Source organism: Corvus kubaryi, unplaced genomic scaffold (genome assembly GCF_017639235.1).
Source record: "Corvus kubaryi isolate FWS band 111438036 unplaced genomic scaffold, C.kubaryi_AGA036_p1.0 37256, whole genome shotgun sequence".
Taxonomy (NCBI): Eukaryota; Metazoa; Chordata; class Aves; order Passeriformes; family Corvidae; genus Corvus; species Corvus kubaryi.
Window position 1 is genome coordinate 5,438,243 of NW_024581076.1, and position 19,175 is coordinate 5,457,417.

At 40.0% G+C, this 19,175-nt stretch overlaps 1 protein-coding gene across 4 annotated transcripts in view; it reads left to right on the forward strand.

The window, feature by feature from the left end:
• Positions 1-18,369, forward strand: part of ELMOD1 (ELMO domain containing 1) — a 43,575-nt gene extending 25,206 nt beyond the window's left edge. For 3 of the 4 annotated variants that reach the window (XM_042023836.1, XM_042023838.1, XM_042023839.1), the window contains exons 3-12: positions 66-211; positions 363-391; positions 1,582-1,679; positions 7,066-7,195; positions 10,247-10,380; positions 11,596-11,664; positions 11,954-11,977; positions 14,042-14,092; positions 15,571-15,704; positions 16,548-18,369. In XM_042023836.1, the coding sequence (XP_041879770.1) occupies positions 66-211; positions 363-391; positions 1,582-1,679; positions 7,066-7,195; positions 10,247-10,380; positions 11,596-11,664; positions 11,954-11,977; positions 14,042-14,092; positions 15,571-15,704; positions 16,548-16,720 (988 nt within the window). In that variant the 3' untranslated portion in view covers positions 16,721-18,369. The remainder of the gene's footprint in view (positions 1-65; positions 212-362; positions 392-1,581; positions 1,680-7,065; positions 7,196-10,246; positions 10,381-11,595; positions 11,665-11,953; positions 11,978-14,041; positions 14,093-15,570; positions 15,705-16,547) is intronic. The other variant, XM_042023840.1, reaches the window with a different exon arrangement.
• The last annotated feature ends 806 nt before the right edge of the window (positions 18,370-19,175 follow it).

The window sequence follows — 19,175 nt, forward strand, 5'->3', positions numbered from 1 at the left end:
GGTGGTTAACAGGTTGAAATAAACTCTGCTCCAGACTCTTATTTTCAGTCTTCCTCTTTTGCCAGGATGTTTGTCCAGGTATGCCTGTACTTCTACTGCAAATGCTTGTGGCGCTGCCTGAAATTTGTGGTCAGGAAACTAACAGGTCAATGTGAATTGCAAAGGATCTGTTACAATACCAAACCTGGAGCTGCCAGAACTATGAAAATAGGTAACTGCAAAATATTTAGTTCTGCACACCTTTGTAACTTTCTCCGTGTGCTAAAAATAGCATGCCATTGTTATCAGAAGTAAGTTGTTAAATTGATCCAATGTCAAAATGCTCGTCTGACATGATGCTTTCAAATACTGTTCCCTTACAGAGGCATCCCTGAAAGGTTCAAAAAGCAAGGTGAGTGAAAGATCTTGTTATTCACCTTTTCTATTGTGTCCTGTGCTGTTGGTTTGTTCAGTCTGCTCTTTGCTCACCCCAAAAAATCACTTTAAGATTTGATATGATTTTACATTAAAACCATTTTCCACTGAAGAGGGTCTTGTGTCTGCAATAGCAGTTGATCTTGCAAAGTCAGGTAGAGTGTCCTGTGTTCCAGGGACAGGCCCACCGTGGCAAGGATGGAATCAAGGGAAAAATTTGCCGTGGTGGAGATGATGAGAGTGAAGTGTTGTAATCTATGGTTCTTGGCTTGATTCCTCATCCTGTCTTAGAATATCTGTAATCTGCAGTCAGTCACTTGCAAACTTAGAAGAAAAAAGTAAGTTTTTGTCTGGAAAGGAACTTTCCCAACTTTGTTCCCTCCTTTCCTTTTAAATGCATTAATGGGGACAAGCCTCTCTCACTTCATCCTTTTACTGTACTAGTGGTTATGCTAATCTAAATTCTTCTCTAAGGCATTTGTGTATATGTTAAGTAGCATCTTTCAGCCTTTAAATTCTGTCACAAGAGTCAGTGATGTTGAAAAGCTTACCTCAGCATTAGCAAAAATGATGTCATGGAGCTCTTAGTTCAGCATAGTACTTCCAAATGTATTTCTAGCACAAACAGAAAGGCAGAATCTTATTTAAAAGCTTGCATTTAAGCAAGTCTGTAGTTCTGAGACAAAGCACAAGAAAGTTGAACCTCTTAAATTTTCAGATGGCATGTTGGTTTTTGAATACTGAACTTCCAGGGGCATTTCTACAAATAGCAATTATGTGTGAAAGAAAGGAAAGAATGTTTTGCTGTGTTACTGCAACATGTGGAGAGAGGGAATGTCAAATGAAGGCTAGAAATTCCAGTGTAATTAGGGGGATGGTCTGAAGCTGCTTCTTGATCTGCACTGAGGCCTTTGATCATCTTCACTGACAGCTACTACAGAAATGCAATAAACTGACTACAAGGGCCAAGAGACTCAAGTTCTTATGGGGCAAGTGCTCTGAAATGAGTCAGTAGGGTTGAATAGTTTGGAAAGATACGCACATGTGTTGAGTTGGGTCTTCTGGGCTCTTAATGTAGAAGCTTTCAGGTATCAAATTTAGCATTGTTAACTTCTGTTGAGTAATAGCTTCTAAAGGAATTAATGTGTGTTTAAAACCTCTTTTTAGCGGCTGCAAACATCAGTAAATGTTCACCCTGATGCTATTGAAAAAACAATAGATGACATCATGGAGCTGAAAAGGATTAATCCAGATATAAATCCACAGTAAGTTCATAGTTTCCTTACAGAGCAAGTGGGAATTACTGATTTCCTCAGTGCCTAGGTCCATGGAGAACTGGTTCTCCATAGTTTTTGTGGCACACAGTTTGAAGACGAATCCTGTCTCTCAGCATAAAATTCTCATTTTAGCTTTGCCGTAAAAAAACAAATGTAAGAATGAATGATTTTTTAATGGTGACTTGTCCCAAGTTTTTTATCTAGCTGGTTCTGTCTTAGTATATTGTCAATGCATGGATTTATGGGGGTCATTTCCCCTGGGATAAAATACCACCAAACCAGGGATCCTGGCAGGGACAGTGATGGCTTCTTAGAAAGGCTGTATGTGGCCTTTTGAGTAGGGAAGAAAACATCCTGGTTTAGCTGATATAAACATGTACTGGTTTGCATTTTAAAACTGCCTTTAATTATCCAAACAGAAGTTTTAATGATATAACATCACTTTTTTACTATATTTATTTATATTTATTATTGTAAGAAGATATTTATTACTGTAAGAAGAGATTGACAATCAACCATTAAATTTACAAGCGTGTATTTCAAGAGTAGATGATAACACTTTTGTGGTTGCTTTACCTCTCATTTCCTAGCTTAAGGCACAAGATGTCTAGGTCAGGAGTCACTAGGAGGTAAGTTGAGACCTGTATTAGCCAGGTGATCAGTCTGAGGTTCACTCCTCTTCCCAAGCTTGAAGTTGACATACATAATTAAAAATGGGCATCCATAAATTGATAGCTACTTTTCTTTAAGTGGTCATCAGCATCAACAGATAACGTGGTCCCAAGGTCTGGCTGAGAGACAACTGTTGTGATGGTGACCACACTACCAAGAATTCTAAAAATGGTGACCCAGCAATTAAAGAAGGGAAGAAAATAACAGAAACAAAACGAAGAGAACCCCTCATTCTCATAGGTGAGAAGCCCTTTGAATTTTTTCTGGAAGTGAGCACAGAGCTTTTCCAGGGGTGTCTCTTGGCCCTGCCTACATGCTGTTCAAAGGGAGGGATGAAAGACCAGCTGCTTCAAGTGGATGTGAGGCCTTTCTGAGAGGCTGCCATCTGAGGAGGGTGTCACAGCACTGGTACTCTTGTGTTACACAGGATGCTGATAGCTGAAATACAGAAAAAAAAACAGCAATAGCAAAATTAGTGAAGGTGACATATGAGGAAAAACTGCAGGATGTAAATGTGCACAGCTCAGAGCCTGTCCTGTGGACATCAGTACTTGGAATGTTTAGCAGTCAGGATGATCCAAATTCTAGCTTCTCAGTGTTGGACCCTTGGGAAAATGGATGGAATGATTTCAGGAGAAAACAAGAAATTATTATTTTGTATAACACCAGAGATTGCCCTCTGATTCTCTTCATGGCATGCCTTTGGCCTCTGAAGAAATGTTGACCTTCAGAAGAGAGAGAGAACAGAGGTGCAAATGACTTCTCCTTGCTTCAGGACCCTGAACTTTAGGTCATATTTTGAGTGATCTTGTCCTTCCAGTACATGAAGGCAGCCTACAAGACATCTGGAGAGGGAGTTTTACAAGAGCCTGTAGTGACAGGAGGAGAGGGAATTGATTAAAATTGAAAGAGTAGGTTTAGATTAGATGTTAGGAAGAAATTCTTTACGGTGAGGATGGTGAGGCACTGAAACAGGTTTCCCAGAGAAGTTGTGGATGCCCCATCCCTAGAAGTGTTCAAGGCCAGGTTAAGTGGGGCTATGAACAACCTGATCTAGTGGAAGGTGTCCCTGCTCATGGCAGTGGAGTTAGGACTAGACTAACTTTAAGGTCCCTTCCAACCCAAACCATTCTGTGACTTGACAATAATATTTTTTTTAAAATACCACACAAAGGGAGAAAAAACCCCCAAACAACTCAAACACAAAATCGCCTGAATTATCTTTTCTGATCCCAGTGGTGTTCATATGCTTAGCACAGGACAAATGCTTCACTATTTTTAGACAAGAACCCTTGCACTCAATATTTTACTGCATTTGAGTCTTTCATCCCCTTTCCCCCTTGCACTCCCTTCAGTCTGGTAAAATATATTTTTAAAACAGTGAGGAATGGGGGCCTGAACTATGCAAGATGATGCCACATACATAGATACACACTCTACCCCTAAATCGGTCCTTATATTAAATTAAACATATTTCTGCTAAACGTTAGACATCTGCACTGAAGTTTTACATGTGAGCCATTTATTTTATACTGAAGTTTTCTGGAGAAATTTGAGCAAAAGCAGGTCAGCTGTTTCTTTAGACATGATTAAGGAAAATCCAATGCCTTGCCTTCTCTTGAACATAAAAAACCTGCATCCAAATCATCTTGTTTAGAAGCTCTGGCCTTGTGTTGGCAGAGACTTGAAATCTCCTGGGGTAAGGACAAGGGAGCGAGTCATACTGTATGTGTTTCTGCAAATCTATGCAGTCATTTTTGTTAATGTGGCATCTTTGCAGAGCTGAACTAGCATCCCAGGGCTGCCTGCATTGGGCTGTTCTTGAAGGCTGTGTGATCTGAAGAGGAGGACGTGGCCCACAGTAATTTTCCTTTATCAATGCCTCTCAGATAAGGGTGTATTTAGCCGTAGGACCAAGTAGGTTGAATAACCTGGTGGTGACATGTGCAGTCTACACTAACTATGGAAGCAGAGATAGAATCACAGAAAGGCTTAGGTTGGTAGGGAACTTAAGGATCATGTAGTTCCCCAGCTCCAGTTCTGGGCTTGCCTTCATCTGGTGGAGCACCTGGAGCTGAGAACAGTGCGGGTGCAAGCCCAGGTACGTTGCTCCTGTGCTGTGAGAGCTGCCACAGCCAGCACAAAGATGACAAGGAGCAGGTGTGGGACATCAGCAGCTCACCCCCATCCTGTGTTTGGCAAGAAGAACAAAGCCTTAATGAAAATGAAAGTTCATTCGACCCCCATCCCCTCACCCAAATAACATTGCATGGAGCTCTTGACTGCCTTTAGATAAAGTGCAAAAATGGTTTACTTTGAATGTATTGTGCACCTTGGATCTTAAAAACATTTTTTTTTTAATATAAAATTGCTCGGCTTTGCCGCAGCCTGTGTTGTGCTGCTCTAAACTCTTCTGAGGCTATAGAGAAGTTAAAAACATTATGGCTGTAATTTAGTGATACTCTGCAGCAAATCACAGTCTGTCAGGCTTTTCAGCTTTCTCTGAAAAGCAGACTTTCTGTAAAATTGGAGGCTATAGCTAGTGAAGCATGTTAAAAAACCCAAAAAACAAAAAAAAAACCCACACCAAAAAAACCAAACAGAAAAGGAGGATGGAAAATGCTGTGTAGCTTTTTCTGTCTGAAAGGGTTATAGCCTCAAATGGGATAAAATTGCAGCGTGAGAAATGGATTAATGCTCACATCTCTGATTCTGTAGATTAACCATGGAATCATTTAGGTTAGAAAAGGTTTAAAATCCTCAAGTCCAACAGTTAACACAGCACTGCCAAATCCATCACTAATCCATGTCCCTAAGTGCCACATCTGCACACCTTTTAAATACCTCCAGGGATGGTGACTACTACTTTCCTGGGCAGCCTGTTTCAGGGCTTGACAAACCTTTTAGTGAAGAAATTCTCCCTAATATCCAATTTAACCTTTTTCTGGGGCAACCTGAGGCAATTTCCTCTTGTACTGTCATTTGTTACTTACGAGGAGACACTGACCCCCACCAGGCTACAGCCTCCTTTCAGGCAGTTTTAGAGAGCAGTAAGGTCTCCCCTGATCCTCCTTTTCTCCAGGCTAAACACCCCCAGCTCCCTCAGCTGCTCCTCACAGGACTTGTGCTCCAGACCCTTCCCCAGCTCCGGTGCCCTTCTCTGGACACGCTCCAGCCCCTCAATGTCTTTCTTGTCGTGGGGGGTCCAAGAGCTCTGACTTGTTGAATCTCATACAATTGGCCCTGGCCCTTTGATCCAGCCTGTCCAGATCCCTCTGCAGACTCTTCCTGCCCTCCAGCAGATCAACACTCTTGCCCCACTTGGTATCAGCTGCAAGCTGACTGAGGATGCACTTGGTCCTCTCATCCAGATCATCGATAAAGATATTAAACAGAACTGGTCCCAAAATGATCCTTGGAGAACACCACTTATGACCAGCCCCCAGCTGGATGTGACTCCATTCCCCACCACTCTCTGGGCTTGGTCATTCAGCCAGTGTTTTACCCAGTGAACAGTGCACCCACCCAAGCCACAAGCAGCCAGCTTCTCCAGTAGAGGAAAACAGTGTCAAAGGCCTTAGTAAAGTTCAGGTAGACGACATCCACATCCTTTCCCTCATCCCCTAGGCAGGTCACCTTGCCATAGAAGGAGATCAATTTAGACAAGCAGGACCTGCCTCAAAAGACAAGCAGTGAAAATTCTTCTGTTCAGAAAATTTAAGAGTATTACCGAATAAACAAAATGTTTCAGTGTATCAAACACGACAGATGAGGAACCTGTGCAACTTAGTATCAGTGCAGCCTGTGTTCCACAGAGGAATAAGGGTGCACGCTTAGCTTGCCCTCCAAATTCATACTAGGGTGTTCAAATAATTTTAGACACTATTAAATATTAAAGGACTTATTCCCACGTATAAGCATATATTTCTATGAGCATGGGAGTTGCACACTGCATGACTTGCATTTTGTATTATAAAATCTTAATGTAAATCTGTTGTTTGGTGCAGGGTTTTCTGGTGGGTTTTTTTTAAGTTTGGGTTGGGGTTTTTTGAGGGTAGTTATTTCATGTGTGTTGGGTTTGGTTTTTTTGATGATGCATCAGGAAATGTAAAAAGGAAACACAAAAATCTCCATTATAATGAAAAAAGAACCATGATGATGCTTCTTAACATAGACAAAAGCCAAATCTGCCTGGAGGCAGATTTGAAACTATATTACTCCGGGGTTTTAGCTTCTTTATGCTAGCTTTTGTGGAACAGAAGCAAAATGATTATTTTTGCTTTTTGCTGAGTTTTCTCTCCCCCCTCAGCCCTCTTCAAGTTCACATCTCTGATCCCAGAGAATTGTTTGAGAAGCTGTCTTTGGAATGAGGAGAAAGATTCAGTAATGTGCTGTTATAGGCATTCAAAGCTGCTGTGTATAATTATTATGGGATTTCAGTGTGAAAAATCGCTGTTCACAGTTTTAAAAAAATCCCAAGTATTATCATCTAAGGAAGGCACTAAATGAGACTATGCCTTTCACAATGCCTTGTTTAATGTATTATTGATCTCTTGGAAATTTTCCCGTTGCAATTGAAGTGTTAGGCTATCAATTCATGGAGGTAACACTAGTCATGTGTATTAACTGTGTGTGTACATGGTAGCACTGTTTCATGGCCATACATGATTGAGCTGGAGAATGTTGCTCCTCCCACCCTCAGGTTGGGAGTATCTCTTCAGGCATGCCTGCTGCAGATTGTGGGGTACAGAAACCTTATTGCAGAGGTTGAGAAGCTGCGCCGAGAGCCCTACGATTCAGAGAATCCGCAACACGAGGAAATGCTCCTGAAGGTAGGCGCTGAAGAGGTACTTAGAGGGCGTCCTGTATTCATGTCAGCTCCCAAGCCTGGTTCATAAACCTATTTGAAACATCCAGAGCTATTGTCACCTTCCTTTATCGTGTACCTGTTTGAAGATAAGACTACACAGCATTATAATCTGGTCTGGGTGTAACACCTGCCAAGCAAGCAGCTCACTCCCCAGCTGATAAATGAATTTCCCTTGGTTGGACTATGTCTAGGCACTGGATATGCAGCTCTTAGAGCACTTTTCTGCAGTGAGCTCTGGAAAAATAGCTTTATGTCCTACTTCAGTACACCTTTCTCCAACACAAGAAGGATATTTTTCTCTATTAATCAAATTACAAATTAATTTTTTTGATTTCTTGTATTTTTGAGGGCAGTGTCTACCAGTGGCAAACATCTGTTTTTATTATGTGGAATGGAAGAGTGGGAGTTGATGACTTACACATTTATAGTTACCAAATATATTTTCGAATGAAAACAAAATGAAACGATTCTTTAGATAAGACATGCAGAGCTATGCAATCCTTACCAAATGGGTTTTACTTCCTTCGTGCTTTCAGGAAAGCCTTGCACTGGAACAGATAATAAAAGCTTTTTTTTTTCTTGAAGCCATAAGCAGAGGAAGAGCTAGAGAGTTCTTATACTAGAAGGAAACTGAGGAAAGACTAAAGGGTCTGGAAAACAGTCTAATAGCAAGCCCTGGTCCTGATCCCGGTTTTAACCACCGCTATTGCAAGATGCTTCAGAGGAATGCCAAGAAACATAGAATAAGTGATAGTGAGCTTATTAGCTACAAGCAAAAGGCCTTCTTAGAGAATTTTCAGAGTTCTTATAAAAACATACTACCTGTTTGGTTGTGAGGATTTTTCTTTTTCAATTATTTAAAGCAAAAATATTGAAAACTTTACCAATACTACATGATGATGAAGATACCTTCCATGCTCTAGCTTGCAGTGCAAGGCTTTGCACAAGTTACAGTGAGAATTTCTGGAAATTTTACCACAGTTACTTGGTCTTCCAAAAATCCCAGTAGGCACATTATACAAGCACTGTCAAATGCAAGTAACTGCTTCTATAAATGCCTCAAATGGTCAGGGTTCCCTCTGGTGTCTGGAAAGCTGCCTTTAAGGTTTGCCCACTGCTGGGACGTGGGAGTGTCACCAAGGAGTGGTCAAAATCCAGAGCTGCCCTGGAGTGTGCTAACCATCAGGTAGACTTGGGCAGATGGGCGGGCTCCTCCTGTTCACGTCCTGCCCCTGTGCAGCCAAATGCACAAATTTATGGAAATAGAGTGAATTTTAAATAAAGGGACACACAGATTTACCCACTGAGGAAGCCTGTGTCTTGGAGATGAGATATCCAGGTGCCAGCCTACAGTGTAGGTCCCTGAAAATAGCAGGCACCTCACTGCAGATTAAAGAGGGTCTTTGGCTCCAGCAAAGCATTCCTAAATACCTTGGGAATCTACATTGCCCAGGGAGCAAGTGGGGTCTGAGGGTGGGATCATAGGTGAGGAGGACCGAGGAGCTGACTGTAGTCTCTCCCAGCCACCCAGCCTGTGAGGGCAAGGTCCTGAGAATCATGTCATCAGTGATGTATAGTCATGTAAGTGCTTTAAAATCATAGTGGCATGAGCATAAAAACAGAATAGAAACTGAGCTTTTGTCTGAGGAGAGATTAAACAGTGCAGCTTATGCAACATTATGCAAACTCATACTTTTGAAAAAAGTATCAGTTTCACCTACGTATTAGCACTTGTTTACAGCAGGTGTTCCGCTTTAGCAAATGTCAAATGGAAATATGTCCAAGGGTTTAATTCATTTTCCAATCCTCACTGTGGCTGGTTGGTTTTCATTCTTTCTAGATACTCTGCTAAGTGATCTCTGCAATGGGTAATTCAGGTTCCTAATGGCTATCATTTATTCATGTTTACCAGGAGAGCACTTTATGAATGAGAGAAAGATTAACTTAATGTGATTGGACTAATGATTAATACTGTGTTTACTGTTGATGGATGAACATTGGTTTAAACAATGATGCTTTATGCAGTCATTACAAAGTGAAATCATTAAAGTTTTAACCTTCCTAGGGCACTTAATTTAAATGCTGTTAGAATTGCTAAAATTAAAACAATTTCTGTTTTTATTTGGGAAACGCGCATACAGCTCTTCCCCTTGGGTGGGCTTCGTGTGCTTTTCTTGAGGCCATACTAACCAACTCATGGTTGGTGATTAATACACTTTCTTAGTTCTAAATTCTGATTTCTTAATACACTTCAGAAAGGGTGAGTTTGTGATATGGCAGTTGAGGTGTGCATAAAGGTATGTATTTGTCATATGTCGATTCAGGCTGCTTTCAGGTGCATAGCAACATGGTACTTAGGCACTAAAGTTGCTGGACCAGTGCAGTTAAATGGATTTATTCCAGCTGATGATGTGGCTTTTTAAATCACTTTGGACATTTCTTTATGTGAGATCAATGAATGATTCTTTCCTTAGTTAAATATGGTGGTGCACATGCTATCCTTGTATGGATTTTTTTTTTTTTATGTTCTCCGATTTGCTCTTCAACACTGTGGTAGCCAAGTCAGCTCTCTTGTTTTATAACCTTTCCAGAGACTTGCAAAAGGTGCCTGAGAAAAGATTGCTGCAGAGCCTCAGGGACTCAAAGCTGCTCTGCTGCTCTGTCAGTGATTTACAACCAAATTCCGGGCCATTCTTGTCTCTGTGCTTGTGGAGGCAGACACCACTTCGATGCACAAAGCATGAGCAAAACAAGTCTTTGTGTGAGATGTTAGAGCAGATGATAGGGCCAGAAGGGCCTTGTAGGGCTGAAATGTCTGCAGTACTTCAGAGTGGCTTGGGATTCTTCCCCCCACACCCCCCCATACAGAGGAACTTCATTTGATTTTGTGTTTGGGTTGCTGGGATAACAATGCAGTGTTGTTAAATCAGAACTTAGCTTGGTTTAAAAAGAGGAAAAAAAACAAGGTGTACTGTGTGGAAGCTTAATTATTTTTTACCTGTAATCTTCCTAGTTGTGGAAATGCTTGAAGCCAAATTCACCACTGAAAGCTCGGATTTCAAAGCAATGGTGCGAAATTGGTTTCCAAGGTGACGATCCTAAAACAGACTTTAGAGGAATGGGTCTCCTCGGCTTATATAATTTGGTGTAAGTATGTTCCTGTGCAGATGGGTTTATGTGTGTCTGAAGTCATGAAAAGCAGCATTACTTGCAGAGTTTAGCAAATCTGTGGGAATAACTTATAAAAGTGCTAGGGACTTCATATTAAGAAAATGAAAGAATTTATTTGCTAGCCTAATTTTTGGAGGGTTTCTCTTCTCAAAGTGGTCTTCTTTCTTTCAGTATTCATAATTCAACCCCGTAATACCACTTGCTAAGCTCCTTTTTTAGTTTCTCTGTGACACAGTAAGGTTAGCACTCTCTTCCTACGAGAAGGAAACTGTAAAGTGTATTTTCACCAGTACCTAGATCTCCTTAAACAAAATACCCTGAAAGTATGTAGGTGGGAGGGTTATGTTACTGCTCAGCTGCTTTCTTTGGGAATTTCATGCTGAATTCATAAGCAAAACACTTGATATGCAGTCACTGATGGCCCACTTAGGCAGTTTGAATACTACTTCAATTTCCGTCGATACTCAAAATTAAGCAGTGGGTTTACATCACTTTTTCCTTCCAACTAACACATACCAGGTGTTAATGCCGTAGCTGTACTTTGTAATTTGGGAATTGACTAATGCCTGTTATTTTCTCCAGCCCTTGCATTTGCTGCAGGTAGTTACATAACTTGGAAACATTTGGTAAAATAACTTCTCCTTCTGAGGCGAAAAAGAAATATTTTCTGCTTTTATAGATTGAAGGATATAAATCATCCTCTGTCCGTATGTTGTTCTCTAGTAAATCTCAGTTGAGGATCTGGACTCTTGACTCTGGCTTTGAACTACCATTTGAAATTAATCCCTAGCATGTATTTAATTTCTTAGTCTTCTGTGATGACTCATCTTGGCTTAATGAATCTGCCAGATCAAGAATCCTGAGCTGCTTTCCCTTGAGCTCAGCACCCAACATGCTCTAGTAATAGGCAACTGATTTTGTGTAGGGTTGGTAGAAAGGAAACTCTGGTAATGCACATTCACTAAACTCATATGGGAGTGTGCTTGTCATTTGTGGTTGCTTTAATCTTTCATTTTGGGGGTCTGAGTGGCAGCTTAATGAGTTTAACATGTCAGATGCTACTCATACTGTGTAACACATGCACTGACCTTTAAAAAGGCGTGTATGGACAACTTAGTATGACTTCAGATGCTTTTTTTGCTGTTGTTGTTTTTTTTTTTAACAATTCTCCCTGAACATATATGTCTGCAGGTATTTTGCTGAATGGGACACTGAGATAGCTCAGCAAGTTCTCACTGACTCTCTTCACCCTAAATACAGGTAATACTTGAGACCAGAAACAATAACTTGAGAGAGCACTCTGCTGGCTCTGTTTGAGGAAGGGGGCTGGGGTATTTTCTCTTTGTTGGGAATATCCTTGGGTATGGCAACATGCTGTCTGTTTTAAAGTACTGATCCTGAAAGTTGATCAAGTGCAAGAGGCACACTTGTATTCTGAATCTTGGAAATAGTTAAATTTAGCGTTAAATGTTATCACTTCTGTTTTCAAGTGATTTTTGTATTTTTATTTACCTTTCTTTTAATTTGTTTGTGTTTTTCCATAATAAAGGGAAGTCACTAAGAAGGAACTAAGGTATTTTTTTTCTTTTTTCTAAGTTTTCTGAGACACTACATGTAAATAAAGATCGGACTACAATTTGGTGTGTTATAAAATCTAAGTCTTTGTTGCAACACCAAGAGATCCATATTCTTTTCTTTAAAGTTGACCCAAACATACCTGGGGATGGAACACTGGGTATATATGAGCGTGCTTATATGTCAAAAATGAAATCCATCCTGCTTGTTGTAGTGACTGACTTGATAATCATAAGTAGTCTAGGCCAAATATTTGTTAGCAGAGCTGAAAAGCCCCTTTAATTATGGTCACATACCCTGTCTACCTTGACTAATGATGGTTCCAATCCGGCTACTCCATTGTCCTGACTGTTAAGAGATCAGGTATCTTCAAGTGTCACAAACTGTGTTGTGAGTAATTTGACAGTAAGATACTTACTCCATAATTATTGGGGGGATAGAGGCCTCTTAGCCAGTTAGAAATCAGTTGCCTTAAAAGACATTTTTCTTCTGCCAGTAATGTTAGATATCCATAAAGCTGGTTCACACCTAAATCCTGAAGCTTTTGATCTCCTCAGGGGTTTGGGGTTTTTTTTTTGGTTTTTTTTTGTTTTGGTTTTGGTTTTGTTGAGTTCCTAATGGTAATTCTGTGACAAAAAGCCCTTGGAACATGTTGGTATTCTTCGTTTGCATGTTTGATTACCAAGGGCAGTCCTGGAGTGCTGTGTGAGCATGTGCAATTTCTATGCCTTGACAGAGCATTCAGTAGAAGATAGATGCTGCAGGTGGTGCCCATGGTGATCTTCCTGATGTGGTTGCTTAGCAGCTGTGCTGTTTTCTGATGGGATCGTGATGAGTGGATTTTCTATCTCAGTTGAACTGTTTCACTTGCCCACATCCTATGTGTGCCACCTTTATTATTGGGTTTTTACCTGGGGTTTTCTAACTGATGTTATACCACAGCCTACAAAGATGGTTCAGATTTTAGAGGAGCAAAGAACAGTGTATTCCTGTATGCTAAGCTATTTAGGAGCTGAAGTTTTGTCCTCATGCATGCCACCTAGTAACCCTCAGGTCACGATGGGTATGAATCTGTTAGCATCTTAAGTACTTAATGGCAACAATTTTTATATACTATATTTACTTGAAGCTCAGGGAATTGTTTTTAGTGTAGTATACACTTGTTGAAGTTCAAGAATAGTCTAAGAACAATGCTTTCACACATAGCTGCCTATAATTTGTGACCTAAAGCTTGCAAACTCAGATTTGCCTTACTAAGGCAAAACTCCCACAGCCATGTCAAGGTTGTAGCACCCTGGTTAGGGTCAGTTCTGTGCCTGCCTTTAGCTGGTTATAAATGCAGGCAATGATTTCTGCTAAACTTGCTTATTTCAGTAGACTCAAATCTGGTTAGCGGGATGTTGGCTGACTGGTTGGATCACACAGCTCTTTTGAATCATTGAAGAGCTGAAATTTAGTTTAAAATCAATCTGTTCCCTAACTAATTTTATTTTAAGGGAGGCGTTTTCTGTGTCCTTGAAAAGCACTGCATTATTGTGCCAAATAATAGGAAACACTGTTCCTTATCTTTGACTGTTGAGTGATTTCTATTTGGCGGGTCATAAAAACTTACTGTCAGAGGAGTATTTTCATGCTTGCTGCCTCAGGTGGATCATGCCTCCAGTGATGAGTATAACATATATCTCTGAAAACACAAAAAAGCTAAAGCCATCTTGGATTAGTTAAATGTAATTTCAACTTTTTGTACAGCTCAGGCTTAACTGAGGTGGATCATCTTTGTGGTCAATTCAGAAAACAACGGGCTTTTGCTGAGAGCATTGACATAGGTGCATTTTGTAATGGTGAGACAAGTCTGTTGGCAGTGCTCTAAACCAGTCACCCATTTCAAGTCTGTTTATATCAATCCATTCAGCCAGAAGCAGTGTTAAATGGGACTAGCCATATAAAAGAAGGGAAAATACCATGTTCAGTCAATGTTATAACATTAGAAAAGTGGAAAGAAAATATTTGTCAGTTAGTAATGCTTGGCAATATCTAGATTTTAATTATTTTTTTTCCTCAGCCAACTTAGCAAAGCTGAATGGGAGAAGAAAAAGTTCGATAAGGCAATTGGGTAAGTTTAAAGATCTTTTTTAATTTGCTACAAATTAAAGCAGGTAACCATGATGCTGTATATTTGAGGAGAAAAAGGTGTTTCCTGGTTACTTTTTAAAGGAAACTTCTGAGAGCGTATGAATATCTGCTGTCTTGACCACACCTTGGTTTTGATGAAAGATTACAGGAGAAACAGTTCAAGCTACATATAGAAAAAAATAACCCCAAAATTTTGTAACAAGGAGAAACTTTGTGTGCTGTGTATAGTGCAGTGATTAATATCTGTTAAATTCCTCTTAGAACATGACACGATCAAGTCTCACTTCTTGCTGTCAAAGCCAGGTTCAGAACTGCTTTCAGGAAAGCATAATAGGGAAGAAACAGTAGTGTGGGTTTTTTCTTAAGCAGTGGGTTTGGTATAGCTGCATTATTCATGAGTATGGAACTGGATGTTCCTTCTGAATGTATCTGAAAATCTGTAATACAAGATTTTACTTCCCATATTTAATTTTTCTGTGAAACTTGCCATTAGGCCTCGTTCTGAAGTTAACTTCTGGACTTCTGTTTTTATTTTTTCCCCCTGAAATGCAAAAGAAGGTTGAAGAAAAAGAAAATATTTTGGTTTGCTTGATAGAGGTAGTTGAAAAAATACCCAGGACAGTCTAGAGAAGACAGCTGTCTTTAGCTGAGAACGAATATCCAAGCATGTTTACTTTTATCACTAAATGTCCATGTGAGTCTTTACATGCTTTCTTGGGAAATAATCACTGCTAGAAATGTCAAGTTCTTTATGCACCAGTCTCACAAATTAACTTCCAGTTTCCGAGCTTTGTTGTGCCTAAATATACTTCATTTGTTGGTATCTCTTAGCAGGACAGAGTTTGCTTAATGAGCCTGATTTTCATGTTTCTGTTTCCAGCATGCTCTGATTTAGGTTTTTGCCTGTTTTCTGGCCTTTGTCTCTAGTTCTCTTTTAGGAAGAAATTAGAGGTGGCTTGGCTGGATCTTTTTCACAAGCTTTTTAGCCACATTAATGTCTTTATAGGACAGGTTGTTGAAACCTGATATTCCTAACTATCGGTAATGAGTTCCAGGGGGAACTCCAGCAGTTAAAAATAGCAAATGATGGGTCACCCTGCAGCTGTGGCCACCGTGTAGAGTCCTTGCCCTGTTTAAGAGGCGAGTGCAGGCGCACAGGGAGGTCTGTGCTTGTTCCTATTTTGTAGGAATTAATCGGTACCGTTCCACTGAAATGGCTGGCACAGTGATGAAATTCCTGTTTTAACTGTGACCATGTATTTCCCAAGGGAAATACTGTACAGAGCATGCAGAATAAATGTTTTCTTTGCTTTCCACCCCACACACACCTTGGAAACTCACAAAGGAGAGAATTAATACATCTCAGTAACATGCAATCTGCAACATCAGGGTCATCAGTATTTCTTAAAATGTGCTGAAAGGTGAGCTCTCAACAGAAGTTGCTGCTTTTCCTTACAGCTACTCTTTTGCTATCGTGGGCATTAACATAACAGACCTTGCATACAACCTGCTTGTGAGTGGGGCTCTGAAGACCCATTTCTACAACGTTGCTCCAGAAGCACCAACGCTCACTCACTTCCAGCAGACGTTCTGTAAGTGCTGGGTGTGAGTGTGGGGCAAGGGGTGGAAAGGCATAACTGGTGCTCTGCTAACACTTGTTGTACTGCCCATAGTTTAAAAAAAGAAATAAAATCTGCTGACACAGCACAGAGACTGTAATGCTAGTCTCCTTCTCCTGTCTTTAGGATGCTTGGATTCAGCTCTTAGCTGTGATGGAGGCCACTACCAAACCAAGGTGTAAAACAAATGAAGAAACACAAACAAAAAAATGCACTAAGTGCCTTAACAAATGACCTTCCTGGTTTTTTAAATAATAACAAGAAAGCAGATGTGCTTTAAGGAGTGTCTGAATATTGCTTCCCCTTTAATCCAACTGCTATATGATACTTGCATCTACATTCAAGTGTTACTCTCCACCCTTCAGCAGAGTTGCAGCTCCCCTGCCAAAATAATGCTTTGACAGCTCTTTCCCCTGTATTTGAGCATCCCTTCTACAGCAGAGGCCTGCTGTTCCTCTTTGCACAGTGGGAGTAACACTTCTAATATTTTCAATGTGTAGGCAAGGAACTGATAATAAGCACCTGCAGCATCTTTCCCTGGTTTTATGCTTCAATTCGTGAATCCATATGTCAGGATGAATAGTGACTTCTTGTGTTTATTGTGAGAAGTTCTGCCAGTGTGTGTAATATTCATCCAATTTTGGGGTTGTCCAGAATTGGTTCAGTCTTGTTCCTGCACAGTGTCATGAGGTGTCAGATCTCAGTGACCAGGATTCTCTGTGCAAATCCTAATAGTTAATTCCAGGCTACTTTCTAATTTTATATGTCATCTTTATATGCTGTATTTATCTCTTCTTCCTTTTTATTATTTTGTAGGCTACTTAATGCATGAATTCCACAAATTCTGGATTGATGAGGATCCACTGGACATAATGGAATTCAATCGTGTCAGAGAGAAATTTTACAAGCGAATCTTGAGACAGCTCCAGAACCCAGAGATGGCTCTGTGTCCTCATTTTGCTGCATCAGAAAGTTTAATCAATATGTAGTTACTCAGTTGATTTTATTTGGAAGCACTGTCTCACTCTTGGTTTAGATCACTGTTAGACCATCACTAGCATACTGAAATGACCATGGCAATCGTGTGCATGTTTTTGGCGCAGTGTTCATCTATTTTTGTCACATGATCCCCTTATGCTTCTCTTGTTGGGGATTTTTCATTTTAAATGGGTGCTCATATCGCCTCATTATGCAGTGTTACCTTCTGAATTGATGTCCAGATATCAGAGTTTTTCTATTTTTTTAGACTTTCCTCATAATTCAGCATTGACAATTGAATTGTATTTCTCTAGCAGTGTTTTGTATATGTGGAATAAGTAGCTGGATCTTGTACTGTGAAAGCTTTTTAACTTCTCGGTATGTTTTAAGATAACTACTGGCATTTCAAGCAAAATATATGTTTGGACCTCATCTAGAAGATAATGTAATTTAATCTAATGCAGGCAAACACATTAAAGTCCAATTTTCTCCATGCAGCCATTATATGCTTAATGCAAAATTAATGAGGCTTATGAGATACAAGTTTCAGTGGGAAGAGTTTACGCAGAATTACGATCAAATGCATGAATTCCAAATGGTCTGGTGATGCTAATACAGTGAACTGTGAACACACTCACAACTACCAGATACTGGCAGGGGCCAAAATTATAACATCAGGCTGTTGTTACCAACGCCACTGTGCTGAAGCATGGTCCAGATTCCTGCACATTCCTTTAGGTATACAGAGGTTAGTGTTTTGTGTCACACATCGGAGGGCAACATGATTTGGTCACGTGGTGCTTGGTAAATTCAGGGGAACAAAAATATGTATCTTTTCTTTGAACTGCTGAAAATGTTGCTTTGGTTGTCAATTCAGTTCCTAAGAGCTGGGAGAAATAATTAATTAGAAGGTTTAGAACAAAACTGCTTGTGTTTCCCAGACTACTTATTAAAAAAAAAATGTAAAATGGCAAACTGCCTTTTTTCTAAAACCATAAATGAATAAAAGTGTTTGACACTAAGATTGTGTAGTATACTGAACAACATCTACCATGGCATTTCATACCCATGGTATTTTTTACCTTCTAAGCAATCAATTTTAGTATTATATGTTTGTGTAAATCACTTGCATATGGAGATTAAATTGAGTAGTGTCCAACTACTTTTGAATTATATGAATAAATTATACATCATTCTAAACTGAAGCACTGTGGGTTTTATTTTTGAGAGATGCAGTAATACAGAGGAAAAATATTTTGCATAATGGATCGGGTAAAATGGGATGTAACAGCTCTGTGGTGTTCCCAAGTCTGAAGTGTGATCGCAGCTTCTTCAGATAAGGTGCTTTATATCGTTTTAGTTACTGCTTGGGCCATCACTTTGTTAAGAAAAAAGTGAAAAATAAAGAAATTGGAATACTTCAACTTCTTGGGAAACTCCTTGGGTTTAAGCCCTCTCGTTTCTTCACTAAAATGTAAGCTGGGGGTCAGCACTTCTCTACACAGCTGGAAACTTGCACTCATTGTGGAGTTAATCAGCAAAATTCTATGGTTGTTGCAATAATTAGTCTTCTCCAATGAATTTGGAATTTTGGAACTGGAAATATTAGCGTATTTTGCATGAGAATACAAGGAATAAAAACTATGCATGTTTAACTTAATACCATTGATTTTGGAAAGTGATTTTTTATAGTCATTAGGCCTTAAGGACTTTTTGTGTCACTCTTGAAGCTTCTAAAATAGGTTTCTAGGAACAGTTTCCATTGTTTCAAATTTTAGGCTCTCACTTTCTTTCCTTGCCCCACTCTGACTTAAAAATCTTCTGCAATTTATTAGGTTACACTGGTTTATTTTTAATACTCTGCAATGGAGTTCATGGAGTTGCGGGGGAGGGAGGGAAGGTGTCTGCTACCTTTTTACTGCTCTGATCCTCTCAGCTATGCCTTGTCTCAAGGTGTCAACTTCAAATAAAATCAGAAAATGTCATCTGGCTCTGTGTCAGATTGTATCACTGTAATCTAACTGGTTTGGGTGATTATTTTTCCTGTCTTGCAGGAAGATGGATTTAATGAAGCTAAGTGTGAAATTCTTTCTCCTGTGGAGCCCTTGCATTCTGGTGCCTCCAAATCTTATCATTCTGCCCCCTTGTGCATCAGCTTTGGCCTGTGACATGCTTGTTCCCAAAATCCATGTTAAACCTGGGGCAGAGAATATCCCTGGAGAGTGCCTAAAACTGGCTGGGCACTGCTGAGGGAGGATGTCTGTCTGGCACTGCCCTCCTTCCTCCCCTGGAACGACCTCTTACCATGACACAAACCCAAGCTTTTCTTAAAAAAATTAGAATTTACACTATCACTTAGTACAGATCCAAACTGACCTGTGAGCAACTGGATGCTGCTTTCCCTAGGGAGGAGAAAATGAAAGAAATGGGGGGAAAAAGTATAAAAAGTTGTTTCAATAAAGAAGA